Consider the following 20,198-nt stretch of genomic DNA (forward strand, 5'->3'; position numbering starts at 1 on the left):
GACCTAGAGTCTGTCATACAGAGTGAAGCAAGTCAGAAAGACAAAAACAAATACCATATTCTAACGCACATATATGGGATCTAAGAAAAAAATGGTACTGATGAACCTAGTTTCAGGGCAGGAATAAAGATGTAGACATAGAGAATGGACTTGAGGACATGGGGTGGGAGGGGGAAGCTGGGGTGAAGTGAGAGTACCATCCACATGTACACACTACCGAATGTAAAACAGTTAGCTAGTGGGAAGCAGCCGCATAGCACAAGGAGATCAGCTCAGTGCTTTGTGACAACCTAGAGGGGTGGGATAGGGAGGGTGGGAGGGAGGCTCAAGAGGGAGGGGATATGGGAACATATGTATGCATATGGCTGATTCAATTTATTGTACAACAGAAAGTGACACAGTACTGTGAAGCAATTATACTCCAATAAAGATCTATTAAAAAAAAAAGCCTCAAATTTCCACTTGAACTTGCTCCAAATTTGTTTCCCATTTCCCTTTCTGGCAACAATGACCTACCTAGCATGTGTTACATTTTGTGTAATAATTACAGAAGTTCTGGGCAAACTCCAAAATTCATGGGCTGTCATCACCTCAAGTAACACAGAAAAAATATCTGTATCTTAGTCAAGAAAACTAACAGAAGAGAAACCGTTGTAATATTGCCAATGAGATACTCTCAAAACTATTGCCTTTATTTTTTTTCTGTGTAGTTCTCCATGAAACACATCAAAGGTCTTTCCCCCCTTTTCCCTATTCTTGGTATAAGGCAAATAAATCCAAAGATATAAAGCAATCTTGAAATTACACTGCTATTATTAACAGTTAATAATAATAATCTTACATTTATGTTCTGCTTCATATCTCTTATGCGTGATATTTTCAAGTTGAACTCAGATATTATGAGCACTCCTTTTCAGAGTAGAAAAAACTAAGAACCAGAGAGATAACCTATCCTCAGATGAGCACAATGGGACTAAAACACCTGTCTCCAGACTCCTCAGTAAACAGTACTGTATCCTAAAGCTGTAGGTGTTCACAATGGCGTCATTTGATAAGCCTATGAAAGTAAAGTTGTTTGGCATTTCAAATATAAATAGGATGTAGACATTATCCAAGGTGATGCAGTGAAACTGAAATAACTCGGCTAGTCCTAAAGGGATAAGTTACACTAATATCAATGAAATGCTATCATGACAATACCCTTAAAACAAGTTCTCCACAGCTCAAATACTTATGCAACTCTCCGCAAGTGACCAGGTGGGATGCCACCAGATAATCAGACCAGCATCATTCACCAAAACCCACCCTGTACCCAAAGGCAACCTCATGATTAGGACACCAGAATCCAGGGGCCCCCGGACCACCAACACCCACTCCTCTCTCCCCGTTCCACCTCCTGAAGCACATCACTCCCTCATCTTTGTCCCTCCCAGTACTTTCCAAGAGTGGGACCACCAGAATCACTATGAATGCTACCTAGAACATTTGCTGGGGATATTTCAGCTCAAGGGAAATGCAAGGCCAGAGAAAACAGAGACATGTTACAAATCTCTGAAGAGTTTTGTTTATGAGTCAGGCTACCATCTGCTCGATAACCCAGGCTGCATCAGTGTGATCAGGAGTTGCAAACCTTCTCTGTAAAGGGCCAGATAGTAATATTGTAGGCTTCCTGGTCAAAGGTCTACATGGCCACTACTCAACTCTAACATGAAAGTAGCCATCAACAAGTGCCAACGTGGTTGTGTTCCAATAAAACTTTACTCACAAAAACAGGTGTTGGTTTGTAGTCTGCCAAGCCCTGAACTTCAGGATAGTTTTTGCTTAACCCTCATTCCCACATCTCAAATGGACAATTCTTGTGAATTACGGCTGACAGAATTTAGCTAGTTAGCTCGAAGCATTACCTAGGGATCACCCACTGTCAATCATAGCACCCAACTGAGAATTCCAATAACAACAATATCAACAGTAGCAAAAGTACTAATAGTGTCAAAAACAGCAAGAAGTAGTATTAGGTGCATTATACCAGGGATTTGTTAAATTTTTCACACACATCATCTCACTTCATTCCCATTAACATCTCTATGAGGGAAGTTCTATTAATTATTCCTATTTCAAAGATGGGGAGACTGAGGCTCCAAGCAGTTAAATGCCAACATCATAAAGATATTAAGAGATAAGGCTTAGATCTGAACCATAGTCTATGTGACTTCAAAATTCACACTCTCACACGTAATACCCCGCAAAGCACCAATGCCTTTATCTTAGGAGGAACTAAGACAAACTTGTGAATTAGAGTCATGAGATTAAAATCTGGACCTTTAAACCAATCTTTCAGAAGTGGCCTGCTTCACCTCCGCTAAATCTAAAACCATCCGCCTCTGCAAATAATGACCTTTCTTTTGGCAGTCCAACTATCCAAGCAAGATTTATACCTAGAGGTAATACCTGCAGCTCATAGTTCAACATCTGGTACCCTGTGGTTTTAAGGCCCTTGTCTGAAGTACCAAAGGTGACAGGCAACAACTCTTACTCCTTCCTGCCCTTTCTTTATCTATTTGCCAAATGCTAAGGAGTGTCTCTAAAGGATCCCAAGTGTTCTTGACATGAGAACCAATATTTCACCACTTTGCTGAAAATAACCACTGATACCATGGAATATTCAGGAAGATGTTTAAAGTATAGGACTATAAACCATCCATTGATACCTCTCTCATTCTTTTCTTCTCCTTTTACTTTTATTTTTTCCATTACACCTAGCAAGTTACTCCACTGGTTCTTCCAAGCCAGTCTATATAGCCTTCTGGGAGATTCTTCAAATGACTGTCTTCTCCTGATTCCACACACACAAAAGAAACAACTAAAACAGAGGTTGACAAACTATGGTCTGTGGACCCTATCCAACCGGCCGCCAATTTTAGTACAACCTGAAAAGTAAGAATGGTTTCTCTATTTTTAAATGGTTGAGGGGAAAAAAGTCTAAATTATAAGATTTCCTGACACATGAAAATTATAATAAATTCAAATTTCCTTGTTCATAAATCAATTTTTATCAGAACACAGACAGCTCGTCCATCTACCTATGGCTGCTTTTGTACTATAAGGCAGACTTGAGTAGCTGCAACAGAGACCATATGTCCTGCAAAGCCCAAGATATTCACTACTGGGATCTTTATAGAAGAGCATGCCAACCCGCTGAAGATGAACTAGTAGCCCTTCTACTGACAGAAACAGTTCCCAAATCCAGACACAATGCATTTCAGAAATACAAAATGGAGACTCATTAAGTCCACCGGAGTTAAGAATATCAACAAATGCTCCATCCCAAAGATTGCACTAATTATGTCCATTCTTAACTAAGTAACGGGAACATTTTTAGGCCCTTCATTCCTTCACTGCCATTGGCAATAGTAGATGCTGATGGGATATAACTTCCAATTTCCCAACAGCATTATTATTCGAAATTGATGAACTGTAAATAGCAGGCCACTTTATCCCTCTTCCTAACTGATATCAGAGCCACAGAGTACAAAACGATAAATTTTCTTTGGGTTTCTTGGCAAGAAGCTATATATATGTAATTTCGGTCTTCATCTCCCAATTTCCTTCGTTTATCAGAAATGGTGACAAAAAGGCTCTAATTAGGTAATTCTAATCACAAGGAACGGGGTGTGATGGAAGACTTCAGAATCACTATCTGTTCCTTGCAAAACAAAACAGATAGACTATTCTCCCTGTAGGGGCAGGAGATTTATCAATAGACAAAAGGATGCAAAAAGTCAATAGATAAGGTGTAATTAAAGATCAGGCCTATAAATTTTACACTGACATGAATTTAACAGGATTTGCAGGTGGAAACTCAGGGTTTAAAACCAGAGTTATCATTATGAAAATAATACCTTTCAGTTCTGTATGTAACAACATTGCATAATGCACAGATTCATTATTAATACTAATACTCCATGCCTCCAAGCACTTTCATACAAAAATTTGAATTATTCAGTGCTAGAGTGATTTCCAAAGTGGTCTGTCTTCCTCAAGCATTCCTCCTTAATTAGCTGCACTACATTTTCCATGTACTTTTGTGCACCAAGATCTCTTTTAGAAATAACAATCCACCTATCTTATTTTTGATAGTTGTTAGAAGCATAAGCCAGAAAGGCCTGTATATTCTTGCAGATCTTTTTTTTTTTTTTTTTGCCCCTTCAGATGTAAGAAAATTATTTCCAATGTAGCATTCAACATAGTTTTAACAATGCTCTCTCTCTTCACTGGCTCAAAGGCGAAATGTGAAAAAAAAAAAAATGAAACAAACTACAGAAACACCGTAGAGGGCTGAAATACATTCAACTAACAAGATTTGATTTGAAAATAAAGTTGCGTTTCTTAGATTAAAGCATAATAGGTCATTTTGATATGTGACGCGCTGTAATATTTAGCAGCTGAAGACTAGGCTTATATTTTCTGCTCTCTGAAATCACAGCCACTGGGACGAGACAAGAAAAGGCCGCGTCTTTCGGAAAATTACAAGTTTGGTACAATAACTCATTAACAAGTAAAGTTCAGAAATTAAATGCAATTTGAGGGGAAAACAGCAGGTTGAGAAAACAGGTGGGAGAGATAAATTAAGGTACTTATCACCTTGAGGAAAAACAGTCTTGAATATTTCAACTTTTAGTGAACTACAAAAGGTTTGAACAAACAGAAATCAGGCGTGAAAGTGATTAAAAGTGTGCTTTCGAGTGAATTTAATGGGATGTGAACTGGCCTGTATGATCGCGGTGGGAACCAGTCAACTCACCCGAGTAGGCCCAGTACGGGTCGCCGGAAGCCTTGCGCCTGCGGATCTGCGCCGAGCTGCCCTGTCTGTTCTCGTGCAGGGCCCCCATGTAGCCTTCTGTCAACGCTGCAAGACAGGAGAGCCGCGGTGAGTCAAAATCATCACCCCGCTGGACACAGGAGGGGTGTCAAACGCACACAGCCCAGTGACGGCCTAGCAGCACAGACCTTGGGGGTAACTGAACAGAACCTCCTGATTTTACAGAAAAACAGCTACAGGAGAACCTAGAGAGATTACCAGGATTATTATTAATGCTAGTAATAGCTTACAATGAGCCTTCTCTCTGTGCCATGAACTCAAGATGCACTAAACACTTTACATACCTTATCTTATATAATTCCCAATGAACCACCAGTCAGTAGATACAATGTCTCAATAATGGGTCCATTCAGATAAGCAAACTGAAGCTTAGAATAGTTGAGTAACTTAGGCTTGCCCAAGGTCATACAACTGTAGGCCCAGAACCCACGGTTCTGGTTCCAACTATATGCATAAGCCTATGTCCTAGGTGCACAGGGCCTCTAGCCTTATTTGATCTTCATCGGGCAAGGGGTCATTCCAGCTCTTTTACAGATGGAGGAATGAAGGCTCAGAGACACTAAGTAACCAGTCCCAGGTCACACAGCTAAGTATGCAGATCAAGGAACCGAATACAAGCACGCCTGCCACAAATCTCAGGCCTCTGCCATCCAAACACAGCACAGTCTGAGGCCTGGAAGACACCCCATGGTGTGAACCAGTCCTCCACATACTTTGGACCCCAGATAGTCACCTGTTGTATCTGAAGATATGAAGCTTGAAACCCTCCAAGGCCAGCAATATTCAGAAAATACTGCTTAAATGATGTATTTCTTTGAAAACGCAGAATGAATCCAATCTCCTACCCCAATATGGAGAGCTTCCATCTGCCTGCTACAGTGTTCAAAGCCCTCCGCTCCCAGCTACTTCATGGATGCAAATTTCTTTTGCTGTGAGCCCACACCTGAATGCACTGATGTGTAAGAAGACAAGTATCACAGGTGCCCAGAATCCAAGATGAATTGGAACTGCACTTCAAACAATACATCCCAGCTGTCTGTGTTAATATTTAAATGCACCCAAACAAAATCAAGTGTGCCTTTGAAAAGCAAGAAAAATGGTTAGAGGAACTGTATATTCATATTCAGTTTAAGACTAAGATGGTACCAGGAAAGCACAATACATTATTCCAAATTAGTCAGAGTAGTGATGATAAAAATCATCTCACCATGATGGCATTAGCTTTGTTGACAACGTGATGGGTCATGAAGAAAAATTAGGAAACATGTAAAGTACTTTATGCTTGCACGTTAATTGCAAAGACTGGCTTTAAAAGAAACAATGCTTGAACAGAGCTACTCCACAGAGATGAGCCCTTTGGAGGGAAATGGGAATCTTGTAAAATCCAAACACACGTTACCAAAGTAAACCTGGTGTCATCTATGCACGCTCTTGGGTCCTGAATGACAAAGTCAAAACCTAAGTTACTAACCATTTTTAAAGTAAGATGAAGGTTTAGATACAGATGGTCCAATTCATCCTATACTCTTGCAGATGAGCCATTCAGAGCTTCAGGAAGTTGACCATTCTAAGCTTCTACGGATCAAAAATAAGATTTCCCATCTCCTAGTCTCCTCATCTATTTTTTCCTCCACTAAAGCATACTAAATAAACAATTGCTCGGCTTCCTTGTCTGTTCACAGTAACTTGTGTTACCTTCATAATGATCCTATGAGGCTGGTATTTTTAACTCCATTTTACAGCCAAGGAAACTGAGGCTCAACCACACACCCACTAAAAAGTTTCCTAATTGTTCGACTGATTCATTTTCTATGCATACGGGAAACATCTTATGTACCTGTCTTCTATGCTTCTTAGAGCTAATTCGCTCTGAATAATCACTCACAAATAATCCTTCCTCCTTGTATCAAGACTGAGTAAAAAAAACCGTGTTCCCATTCCCACACATACGACTGGGGCCAGGGACACAGTTTACAGTGATTCACTTGGCTTAAGTCAAAGAAGGCCCACCCTTGGACCTGGCAAGGATGGGGGCAACATGACGTGGTTGTCCAATCCATGACTCGTGACCTAGCAAGTGGAGTGGGGTGTGATGATTACCAAAACAGAAACTTGGCAACAAATTTCCACTATGTTATCAGGCATTTAAAAAGCACTACACACCCAGAGCTGAATAAGGTGCTCTGCTCATAGTAGCTGGTGTTGTCCTTATACCAATCTTATGAGGCTGTTATGTTTAGCCCCAGTGATACATATGTTTGGGAATGGAGACACCAGCCAATCAGAGAGATTCTTCTCTCTCTTGCTGAAGGTGTTATGACATGAGCCGGAAGCTTCAAGAGGATGGTTGAGGGTCAAGCAGGGGATCAGTAGAGGCGCTCAAAAATGGAACCAAGCAGGACTTCCGTGGTTGTCTAGTGGTAAAGAATCCGCCTTACAACGCGGGGAACGCGGGTTCGATTGCTGGTCATGGGACTAGGATCCCACGTGCCACAGGGCAACTGAGCCCTTGCGCCACAACTACTGAGCTTGCGTGCCTCAACTAGAGAGAGAAAACCCTCATGCTACAATGAGAGAGAAGCCCACGCACTGCAAGGAAAGATCCTGCATGCCGCAACAAAGATCCTGCACAGGTGCTGCAGCTAAGACCTGACAGGACCAAAAATAAATTAAATAAATAAATAAATAATAAATCTTTAAATAAAACAAAAAATGGAACCAAGCCAGAGAAAGTAAAATCTATGGATCAATTCTGTTGACAAAACTCAAGCTCAGGATAAAGCCAATTTGATACCAACCCCCTGGAAGGCTTTATAGTTATATGAACCAATCACTTACCAAAGCTCACTTTTCCCCCAGTGACACTCATGTGACCTCGGTGACCTTCAAACAAGTCACTTCAACACCTAATCATCAATTTTTCCATGCAGAAAAGGCCATTGTTGGACTAGAGCTCTGACTTTCAACCCTGGCTGCTTTAAAAATAAAACAAAACAAACAAAAACCCTATGCCCTGGACCCTACCTCCAGAGATTCCACTTTAATTGGTCTGGGGTGGGACCAAGATATCAGCCCTTTTTTAAAAATGTTCTCCAGGTGGTTCTATTTTGCAGCCAGAGATAAGAACCACCAACTTCCCTGCTGAGCTAGACCTGAGGCCCTGTTATCTGTGACACTATTAACTTACCCTCACAGCCTGTGACTTGACAGGCTAAGCCTGTCTTAATTGTAGTAAAGACCTGGCCACCGAAATGAATATCCTGCTGCCTAAATCACACCAGTGTGGCGTTGACCTGAGCAATTAGACAAGCAAATCTAAACGGAACCAGAGTTCCAGCCAGATTCGCCTCACAAACAAATGAACCAGTTATAAAAGTAAAGAAGGAATGAGGATATTCATTTATACTCTTTACAGAAGATCACACTAGAATCACAGTCTCCATCACCAGTCCCCTCTTCTTTTTTTTTCCTGAAAGGGAAGTACCTTTTATTTCTCAGAACTTTTGAGAATATGAGGGTGCAGCAAAGGAGGACAAAGCCCGCCAGCAGCTGCATTACCCATCCTACTGGGAATGCAAAGCTATGGAGTCCAGAGCTTCATCAGGTAAGTGTGAAAATGTCCAAGTACTTAGAAGTAGATCATAATCGCAACAGTCTTTAACTGGATTGGATACAGGCTATAGGTTTTAGGGTCCCACACACGTCACCTCTCCAAACCCACTAAACCATTAATGAAAAAGCAAGTCTACAAAGATATATCCAACTCAAGAAACAAGGGAGGGACACATCAGAAGGTCCTCCCCTGACACTGCAAAGTAATGGAATCCATACCCCAAAGCACAGATACTTTCCCAGCCATACGTCACACTGCGGTGTAAGGCATCTGCACTGAGCAGTGGAACTGCCTGTCTGAAGGGGGTTCACTTGGGCCAAATGTGAGAGGTGTGGCTTTGCTGTATAAAGACCAACAGACTAGAAGTGACAGAGGGGGCAGGGCTGTCCCAAGGAAGGTGGGTTAACGCCCTCATCATCACACTCCCCAGAGTATTGAGGAGCAATGTGGGTTGTACCCAGCAAGGTAAGAATGGGCAGGAAAACCTGCATCTGAAGGACATGCTGCATGGGCTATGAAGGGCTCTAAGCTCCCTGAGACAAGGAGCTCTCAGCCTACCTCCCATGATGGAGCTTGGCATATGGTGTGTATTCAGTAATGAGTGAGTGAGTGAGTGAGTGAGTGAGTGAGTGAGTGAATAAATACATGAACACCAGAAAGGCTCACGGTGCCTGCGTTGGAGGCTAGAGAGAGAGAGAGAGAGAGAGAGAGAGAGAGAGAGAGAGAGAGAGAGAGTGTGTGTGTGTGTGTGTGTGTGTGTGTGTGTGTGTGTGTGTATGTGTGCTTATATGAGCCATAAGCAAAAACACAATCTTCTCCCCTATCTCGCTTTTTAAACACCACCCTCCTATCAGAAACAGCAAACGTCTAAAATGTGAAGCTGGAAGGAACTAGCTTGAGTATCTAATAAGCAATTCTTTAACAATCAACTCAGAAATGAACCAGGTAGCAAAGGACTTCATCACGCCAGCACCAGACCTCTCCTTTTAACACATCAACTGTTCATTAAAGATAACTACATTTAGTTTTCCCTTTTATTCCATCTATGTCAGCAGTGTGTGACTTCTTTTTCCCCAAATAAGAACATAATCATGTATTACTGGCACCTGCATGATTGAAAACAAAGTTTCAAGTCCCTTCTTCAAATGTGTTTTTTTTTTTTTTTTTTTTTGCCACACCACGTGGCATATGGGACCTTAGTTCCCTGAGCAGGGATCGAACATGCACCCCCTGCATTGGAAGTGCATTGTCCCAACCACTGGACCACCAGGGAAGTCCCTTCAAATGTGTTTTGATCATATGACAAAGTATTTCCTAAAAGCAACTTTTAAAAATTATTACTTGAACAGCAGTCAAAAACTGTATATGGAGTATATTAAGCAACGTAATGTCTCATTGGCAAGGAGCAGAGATTTGCAAAAAGAAACAACCTGTGGTTCCCAAGATACAGACTCAGCACAGCAAATTCCATCTATTTTAATATTCTTCATACTCTTCTAGACTCCAACGGCCACCTAATGGCGGCATGACAATGATATGGTGAGGCTGTGAATCACGCTATAGATTTTCAATATCTTCTGTGCAGAAAATTAAATTATGCAAATGCATGCCTTTGCGGATCCTTACCTTCATGTCAAATTGCTTACTTGCTTATGTCAGCAGCTTAATTACACAATTAAAAATGGTGCATGTGTATGAAAATATGTAGTTTCACTCCTCAGAACAGACAAGAAGTGTAAATCTGCCTATGGTTATCATGTGACTACCAAGAGGGAGGAGTTGGTGTTATGCAAACATACGTTCCATCTCCTCCCAAGTTCTGTAGCACCAAGCGGGCTAACGGTTTATGGAGCTGAAGTCGGCTGACAGCGGAAAGCTCAGGAGGGCTTTCAGTGGTTTACAATGCTTCAATGAATTGGGTTTGCAGTGATGTAAAAAGTGGAGAAGACAGAAATGATGCCCAACTATATACTGCCGTATACTCTTCAAAGAGGTTGTCTCTAGGGAAAGTTTGACCAAACCACGCACACGGCTAACAAACGTGGACATGAGGAATATCAAACCTGGGTAGCCTACAAGGGTCTGGATAGCATAAAAATAATATGATTTTCTAAAGGGAAAACCCAGCTACACCCATCACCCAAGAGAATGTGTCTCTCAATGTCGACAGTACAACAGTAGAGATTTCAAAACCAGTAGCATTAACTAGCCAATGATTCCCACAGCTCACTCAGCAGGAGGAATCTTAAGTAGGTTGCTATGCAGAAAAGCTGACTGAGTGACAGGTCTTTTCATCAGGGAGTCTTCAGAAACTCTATCACCTCTCAGAACTTGTACGGAGACTACCTCATTTCCAGCCTGAAGCGAAAAAGATAATAACATTTCCAGACCCAAAGGCCCAATCCTTTCCTACAAAAATATCCTAAGAGCTACCTACCACAGAAGGTATCAACAAAACTGTTTCCTATGTGCATGATTTAATTTCCCAGAGCCATCAGACAGAGTTGATAACAATAAATGTTTTTATTCTGGGAATATAAAAGCAGATGTGTATCCCATCTGCCTTAACTATATCTTCAGGAGGCTTTGGTACAATTCTTACTCTCAGTGTTTTATAGAAATTTTGAGTTGAGGAGGAAAAGAGTTTCAAGCTGTGTTAACTCTTCCGTGTTAACAGGCTGAATATTTTTCATACCAAGAGACTAGCTCCTCTAAACACTACATCAAATAACATTCTTGACATAGATGTCTTTTCTTGGGTTTTATGGTCAGAGAGAAGGGTCACTGAATCTACATGAGATTAAAAATAAACATATTTACATATTGATAAAGAATATTTTTCTTCCAAAATTGCAAACGTGTAAATTGAAATTCCAGAGTACAACTAACGTCTTACTGTTTTTGACAAAAGCGATCCATTTACACATGCATTTGTATATCTGAAAATGAAAGGAAGTCAGAGGTGCCTACAAAGAAAGGAACACTGTGGCCACCAAGCATTTCAAAATATCCACAGCATTCCTCCACATTACTGTTTCATCATAACATATTGAACCAGCAGTGTCCACTTGATCATAGCAATGTTATGATCTCCTATAGGCGAGTGTGATTATATGACAGAAGTTATGTACAGGTGAAACCAGAGTCCATTTATAATGAGAACAGCCCCAAATGCCATCTGACACAAAGTCCCATATCTTGTACCCAAAGCAAAATAGTGTAGTGACACTTGAGGGTATTTCCACTTAACTATATGTCCAATTCTAGGTCATTCCAAAGGACTCAGAAGCCTGGGAGAACTGGTCAGCTTCCATCCAAAACGGAAAACATCAGAACAAAGAAATTCTGGCTCCCCAGTGCCAGAATGAAAATTACTTTAGGATGATGGATGGATGGCTCTCATATAAAGAGTCCTAGTTTTCTGCCAGAGTTACTGCCAAAAATAAGCCCACTAAAAATAAGTAACAGGCCCTCACATTTTCAAATTCAGAATGCGTATTTCCAGAACGGCAGACAAGCAGTTAAGCAGCCTGTTTGTATTTATTACAGCTGCTCATACAACAAACAAATTAAAGATCCCTCAAGGACGGTGAAATCTCTATCAAGTATAATTCTCTCTAAATTTTAAAGAGCATTGAAGAACATTAAATCTCACACAACAGCCTAAAATGAATAAATCTTTATCTTTTTTGTGACTACAATAGGCAAAATTATCAAATTATATTAAAGTAATTAAATATTCCATCAGCCTCTCATCTCCTTTGTGCCTGTATTTCAATTAATTGTAGTAAAATGTACTTAGTGAGTGTCCCAAAAAGTAAATCAAGAAGTGCATTCCTTTGTAACTACTGCATTACAGATGGTCCCCATAGTTGTCTGTGATGCTGAGCTAAGCTCAAAGACAATAGCTTATATTACAGTAGATTACCTATTTTACCACATTTAAAGGTACCTATTGTTCCAACTACAAAAAAAGTATTTTTCATCATCCAAAGTGATAAAGAGACCTAATAGAGAGCCATGACTATTTTGTTTTTTTTTTTAAGTAAAGTAGATTACTAAAACTTACAGGCAGTTCAAGGGAAAAAAGGAATCACACAGCAATATAATACCCTAGGGGTACAAAGAACACATTTTTACAGGCTTGTAAAAATTACTTAAGTCAGGCAGAGAAGCAAAATAATGAACTTCTATTTGTTATTTTACTCTAAAATAGCACTGATAACAAAAGGCAGAATCTTTTTTTTTTTTTTTTTAAATCAGACAGGGCTAAAAGGGACAACAAATTAGAACGATTCATCTGCTATCAACTATATCACAGTTTAAAAACTTCAAAAATAAAAAACACGCTTCCCAACAGGTCCGAGAAAGGGTACACTTGAACAAGTGATTTCTATGGAGGCTCATTATACATTTGTGATGAAAATCTGAAAAATATCACAGTTCACTCTTCCTCAGAGGCACCCTCCTAAAAAATAATTGGACCCCTGATATCAAACATCATATAGAAATAACTCAACCAACCCTTCCAATCCATTTTAATCTGTTTGGTTCTCAAAGAATCAAGTTTCTTGGTTCTGTAAGATTCCTGGGAAAATGAGGATTAAGCATAGATGGTGTTTCAGTGATATCCACTGCCACAAATCTGTACTTCCAATTTTACAACTGTGCCATCTCTTTGAATCCTTTGTGATCAACAGAATGGGCAAATTCAGATTAGCCATTACAACTGGTGGCCACCACACTGAACACAGCCATGGACCCAGATGTCTTGTTTTACCCACTGTATGTGTCTGCATGCATGTGTGTTTAATTAGTTGTCAACTTGAGAAAATCCAAGAAAGAACGCCAATATCTGTATTTTTTAATGAGAAACGTGAACTTTGTTCTCAAATAGCACCAATATGCTATGTGAATAGTGACCAGCTCTTTAGAGAAGAATCATGACCCTGCCCATGTCAAGTCCCTTTCTTATCTAGTTCCTGTGGCCATTTGGGTTTGCCACCTACAGCTTGGCCCAATAACAGGTTATTTACTAACTCAATCTTTGCCTATGAGGAAGGTATTATTAAAAGTACTATCAATATAGTGGCCCATATACTTCTTGCAATAATCTTGTGGCTTAGGTACAATTGTTCAGAAAAGGCATGTAACTTGCCAAGAACACATAGCCCTGAACCAGATATTCCTCTCAAGCCTGTACAGCTGACACTATACTACAACTATTCTTCACAAAATTGAATTTTAGGAATCATAGAAATATCTGTGAGGTAACAGTTACTCCACCTGCTGAAAAGTAAATAAACGTCACAAGTGAAAAACAGTTTCTCCATGGGCCTTCAAAAACTAAAAACCTAACCATTTCAAAAGGAAGAAGCTGTCTAAGCCACTCTTCCCACCACTATTGCCAATTGTCTGAGATAAAATCTAGTTCTCACAGTACTAACAGAAAAATGTAGAGGGGTTTTCCTAACATGATGTGGAGAATATCCAACTAGAATTATACAAACACTGGTTATTTGTCTACAAAAAGAAAGTCACTCATATTAAAGCAGAAATAAATATTAAGTTACAACTTGAATTAGGGAAACAAAGTGATACACTGATTAATAAATTTTCTTCATTTTTTCTTATTTAAAATGTATAACTATAAATGCCTGATACATTTTTATCCCTGAGAAGTAAAGAATAAACTTTATAACTTGGGCCTTTTATATAGCGGAGTTATACATACACATATAGTCCCTGTGAAACACGGAATGAACAATATTCAATGAAATGGGCATTTTCCATAGAATAGAAAGAAATGGGCAAAGAGAAAACTCTATTTAAATGTTGTCAGGTGCCCATTTCAAAACTACGGCACATCTACAAACCCTAGCAAAACGTGCCATGATGCACATTTCCAGAACGTGGAGAGAGCAAGCTTCACAGTGACAAAAATACCCACCAAGATAGTACCCAACCACGGTAGATGGTAGAAAACACACTGAGGTACAAGCCCTAAGCTCTGGGCTTAGGGATCACATACAGAGGGCATTCCAACCATGACACCCCTTGCTCAAGACACCAGACACCAGTCACAGTGTGGATAGACCCAAATGGCTAGTTAACCCAGGAACCTGTGACCTCTGGGCCACGTTAAAGACACCACGTCATTCCTGGCCAGCGAGCCACTCCGTGGCCTCTAGCTGTCTATGCGTGCGCTGCTAGGCAACAAAGTTCCCACTTTACCTCCACACTGACTATCTGTTTAAGTGGTTCCTAACTCCTTCTGGCCAAAAGGAGAATTTCTAGGGAATTTGGTAAGATTTAGGCAAGTATTCCTGGTCTCTCCAAGGCAGGATACTAGTACACCAAGGCACATACCATCCCTCACATTACTCCTGCCATCTCGGACCTTTCTTTCCGCTAGCAGGTCAATCAATCCATACATAAATTATAATTTGTGTACACAGTGAAACAAATATGAAAATTAAATGAAACAAGCATGATACAGTGAGGAAAAATAGAAATAGGGAAGGAAGGTAGAGAGATTAATCAGGGAAGTAGGTATCATTTTAGTTGAAGGCACTGATGGCACAGGATGGGAGGATAGAGGTCAAGACAGGGTTTGAAAAGCATGTATGAGGATGTTGAGGCAGGAAAGAAGGTGGCATAAGGAGGCCAGGCTGGCTGAAGCTTGGTGAGCTGGTGGAGGGGAGAAGAAGGAGGTTGAAGAGTAACAAGTGCAACATCCTACAGGATGAGCTTTGAATGAGCTTGAGAAGGCAATGAAGGACTCCAAGAGGACAACCAATACGTCTAACATGTGCTTTCCTTAAAAACAGCTCTCTTGATACATAATGGGCTTTAGTATATTTACAGAGTTCTGCAACCATTACCATAATCTAAATTTAGAACACTTATCAATGTACACTTTGAAAAGGTGACTGCCGTGGCAGGGGGACTGGAGGGAGGCGGGCAAGAACAGAAAACAGTGGCTCATCACCTGGGCCCCCAGGGTTAGTGAAGACAAATCATTCATAAAATGTGCAGGACGCCGGTGCTCCTGGAGGGAAAGTTTTGAGCAAATAGCAGCCTAATATTTATATTCACCTGACCAAATGCCTACTCAGCTCATTTTTATTTTTTTAACATCTTTATTGGAGTATAATTGCTTTACAATGGTGTGTTAGTTTCTGCTTTATAACAAAGTGAATCAGTTATACATATGTCCCCATATCTCTTCCCTCTTGCGTCTCCCTCTCTCCCACCCTCCCTATCCCACCCCTCTAGGTGGTCACAAAGCACCAAGCTGATTCAGCTCATTTTTAGTTTTATTTTGCTATTATTTTCTACAATTTCCCTTTGCCCTTTTTCGCATGAATTGGGATTTGCACTAGTTTCATCAAGCAATTAATTGCTTATACATGTCAATTTTTAAAAAGATATTAATAGGAGGCAAACTAGAAGCAACTATTTACAAATACAATGAGGAAAAGAAGGCAAGAATACTCATTATCACTGTATTTTCTTTTACAGCTAAATGGTGTATAACTATATTCTCAATATCTTATAAGAAAAAAATTACCTGCCTGTATGATGCTTGTAGAGGTACAGACCACCCTACTATGGATGTTGAAGGAAGCTTAGGTGGGTGATATATTTTAGAAAACAATTTTGTCATTGTTGAAACATGGACATTGCATGGATGTAAGCCCAATTGGCTTCTCCCTGCCTCCCCAGATGATTCTAAAAAAAAAAAAAAAACTCCCATATTGACATAAAAGCTGACACACAGATCAATGGAATAGAATACAGAGCCCAGGAAAAAACCCCACACATATGTGGACAATTAATTTACAACAAAAGAGCCAAGAATATACAATGGGGAAAGAACAATCTCTTCAAAAAATGATGCTAGGAAAACTGGACAGCCACATGCAAAAGAATTAAACCAGACCACTATCTTACACCATACACAAAAATTAACCCAAAATGGATTAAAGACTTGAACATAAGAGCTGAAACCATAAAATCCCTACAGGAAAATGTATGCAGTAAGCTCCTTGACATTGGTCTTAAGAGTTTTTTTGGATATGACTCCAAAGGCAAGGGAAACAAAAGCAAAAATAAGCAAATGGGACTACATCAAACTAAACAGCAAAGGAAAAGCATCCGTGAAACAAAGAGGAAACCCGCTGAATGGGAGAAGATATTTGCAAATGATATATCCAATGGGAGAAGATATTTGCAAATGATATATCCAATAGAGATTAATATCCAAAATAAATAAAGAACACATGTAACTCAACAGCAACAAAACAAACAACCCAATTTAAAACATGGGCAGAGGACTGAACAGACATTTTTCCAAAAAAGACATACGGATGGCCAAGATGCATACGAAAAGATGAAAGATGTTCAACATCACTAATTATCAGGGAAATGCAAATCAAAACCACAATGACGTATCACCTCACACCCGTCAGAATGGCTGTCATCTAAAAGACAACAAATTACAAATGGTAGCAAGAATGTGAAGAAAAGGGAATCCTCATATACATAGTTAGTGGAAATGTAAACTGCAGCCACTATGGAAAGCAGTATAGAGAGTCCTCCAAAAATTAAAAATAGAACTACCATATGATCTAGTTATTCCAGTTCTGGGTATTTATCCAAAGAAAAAGAAAACACTAATTTGAAAGGACATATGCATCCTTATGTTCACTGCAGCGTTATTTACAATAATCAAGGTATGGAAGCAACCTGAGTGTCCACTGATAGATGAATGGATAAAGAAGATGTGACGTAGATACACCATGGAATATGACATAGCCATAAAATAGAAGAAAATCTTGCCACTTGCAACAACATGGATGGACTTTGAGGGTATTATCCTAAGAGAAATAAAGTCGGAAAGAGAAAAACACCATATGATTTCACTCATATATAAAAATCTAAAAAGCAAACAAAAACAAATGAACAAATAGTATCAAACAAACAAACAAACACATCACTGATACAAAGAACAAACTGGTGGTCACCAGAGGGGAAGGGGATGGGGGGGAGGTCAACTGTATGGTGATGGATGGTAGACTTGTGGTGGGGATCACTTTGAAGTGTATGCGAATATACAATTATAATGTTGTACACCTGAAACTCATAATGTTATATACGAATTTTACTTCAATTTAATGAATAAATAACGTTTTTATTTACCCCCAAATAAAATCAAAAGCCAAGCACCACCACCACAACAAAAAAGCCTGTCTCTTCCACAAGTAGGTGTGAGCAATAGAACAGTAAGGAACCCAGGTAAAGGACAATTAATAAATTAAACTACAGGAGTTCATCTCTGAAAGAGGACAAAGATTTTGTCTTTAGCAATTGTTCAGGATTGTCTATAATCACGAAAAAGTATTCAGGGACAAGTATACTTTGTGGCTGGTGGGGAGATAAATTACCAAAATACTGATACCTCTTTCTCCATTATTCAAAGTCCGTACATAGGACCATTTCTACTTCCTGAAATACTAAGAAACAAACCTCCCATAGGCTTGATTCAATTAATGTAATACATCTGTCCCTGGAATTTAAAAGAAAAAAAGAACCCAAGGGGGCTTCCCTGGTGGTGCAGTGGCTGAGAGTTCGCCTGCCGATGCAGGCGACGCGGGTTCGTGCCCTGGTCCGGGAAGATCCCACGTGCCGCAGAGCGGCTGGGCCCGTGAGCCATGGCCGCTGAGCCTGCGCGTCCGGAGCCTGTGCTCCGCAACGGGAGAAGCCGCGGCGGTGAGAGGCCCGTGTACCGCAAAAAAAAAAAAAAAAAAAAAAAAAGAACCCAAGGAATTGGGTAGTATTGCCCAGGCAACCACTTTTAATGTTGCTACCTAGGGCTACAAGTTCCTTCCTGTTATCTCCATTTTTATTAGGTGTTAGTTTTGCTTCCTTTCCAGCAAGAATGAGGTTTGCTTTGTTCTCAGTTGCAGAAAGAAATCATCAGAAGAAATATTGCGCATTCTGCTTTGCTTCAAGAGGAGTTATTAACTTGAAATAACACAACGCAAGTCTCAAGGACAAAAATTAAAAGGGCTATTACAATCTTAAATAAAATGATTTAATTAAAAACCTAACCACATAAACATTTTCACCACATCACATCAAGACGGCTAAAGCATTTATCTCTAAATCTGCTTTAACTAGCTCTACAAGCGGTTTCTTCAACTAATTATATGAAAAAGATTCTTTTTCCTTTTTTTGGAAAAAGAACTGTTTAACCTAAAGTCTTTTTCTGATGAACAAATGGCAGCTACTAAATAAGCAGTTTGTTTCAGTTTTCTTTTTTGGTTGTGCCTTTCCTGAAACCTTCTCTGACTCTGGCCAATTATACTGTAAGAGTCAAATGGAAAAGCAGTTTTATGACTTTAGAAAGCTCAAGTCCAAAACTGAAAGTTCAGATCAATATTTCTTTTCCTATCACTATCTATTTGTATACAAGAAGCTGAATAAAATCAATTGCAAGGAGACTTTTCAACTATGGATTTAAATCTTTTCATGACTCTGCAATACAGTCAAACTGGGGTTAAGAGGCGGAATCGAAAGACTGTTTCCTTTATTATTTTTTTTTATAAATATAATGATGCCGAAGGGCAACTTTGTATCTTTGGAGCCTTCCCTATCAGGCAAAATTGAATGGAACAAATTGTTCCTTTGATTTTTAGGTAGCTGATCAGAAAGATGTAGCACATGCAATAAAACTCTCTGAAGCAAATTGGTACAACCCATGTACCAGAACTACAGCCCTGTAGATTACAGAAATCGGGAATGAATTTTGAAAAATGAACACTCCTTTAAATATTGCTTACAAAGGTTTGCTAAACACATTTGCTCTTAAATATCACTTTTGCATAATCACTGAGTGAGTATTAAGTGAAAAAGTGAGAAGAATGGGTGGGATTACAAGCTGGCGGAAACCTCAGGTTTTCCTTTTGTACCAGGCCATGCTCAGGCAAACCTTGTTTGCTATTTCCCACAATGGAACCAAAAAGGCTGCAGATCTTGGGTGCTGCAGAAATCATATACGATCTCTCAGGTTTTACTCAGGAACCAAAGTTTCAGAAAAAGAAAAAGCACTTTGTGAAATGCATTGAGGACTTTTCCCTTCACCCTGTAGGGGAGGAGGGCCTTTAATAGAGATGTTATGACCAGAGAGTTCTTATTAAAATAATTTTACCCAGAGTAGAGAGATGCTCAAACCCAGGACAACACAGTGAACAGAATGGGAAATAGGGCTAAAGACACTGTGGCAAAAAAAAAAGATTGTTAATATGTTTCATAAGGGTAAGTAAGGATCTTTTTTAACCTCTATCACAATGTCAAAGAAAAAAAATCATTCCTAAAATTTCTCCTACACTGCTTGAAGTCTCTAAAATTAACAAAGATAATTAATAAAGATCCTGAGCTAGCTAATATTTCTTTAGCACTTACTATGTACTGGGAGGCACTGTGTTCTTCAGCTGGATGATCTCATTTAATCCTTACCAGAACTCTGAGGGGTAAATCCTCTCAGCTTTTCAATTCCCAAGGCAAAAAAATAATTAAGTACCTTGTCAAAATCACATTGCACTGCATAGGACAGAGAAAGGAATTCAAACCCAGACACTCTAAAGAGACAGAGCAGGGAAAATGAAGCTCCAATGACACTTCCCTATAAAGTCTGAAGGC

The 20,198-nt window shown here is 39.7% G+C and overlaps 1 protein-coding gene across 3 annotated transcripts in view; it reads right to left on the reverse strand.

The window, feature by feature from the left end:
• Nucleotides 1-20,198, reverse strand: part of PTPRG (protein tyrosine phosphatase receptor type G) — a 731,646-nt gene that overhangs the window by 550,961 nt on the left and 160,487 nt on the right. For all 3 annotated transcript variants that reach the window (XM_033424736.2, XM_004267970.3, XM_004267971.3), the window contains exon 2: nucleotides 4,802-4,906. In XM_033424736.2, the coding sequence (XP_033280627.1) occupies nucleotides 4,802-4,906 (105 nt within the window). The remainder of the gene's footprint in view (nucleotides 1-4,801; nucleotides 4,907-20,198) is intronic.

Source organism: Orcinus orca, chromosome 10, assembly GCF_937001465.1.
Source record: "Orcinus orca chromosome 10, mOrcOrc1.1, whole genome shotgun sequence".
NCBI classification, from domain to species: Eukaryota; Metazoa; Chordata; class Mammalia; order Artiodactyla; family Delphinidae; genus Orcinus; species Orcinus orca.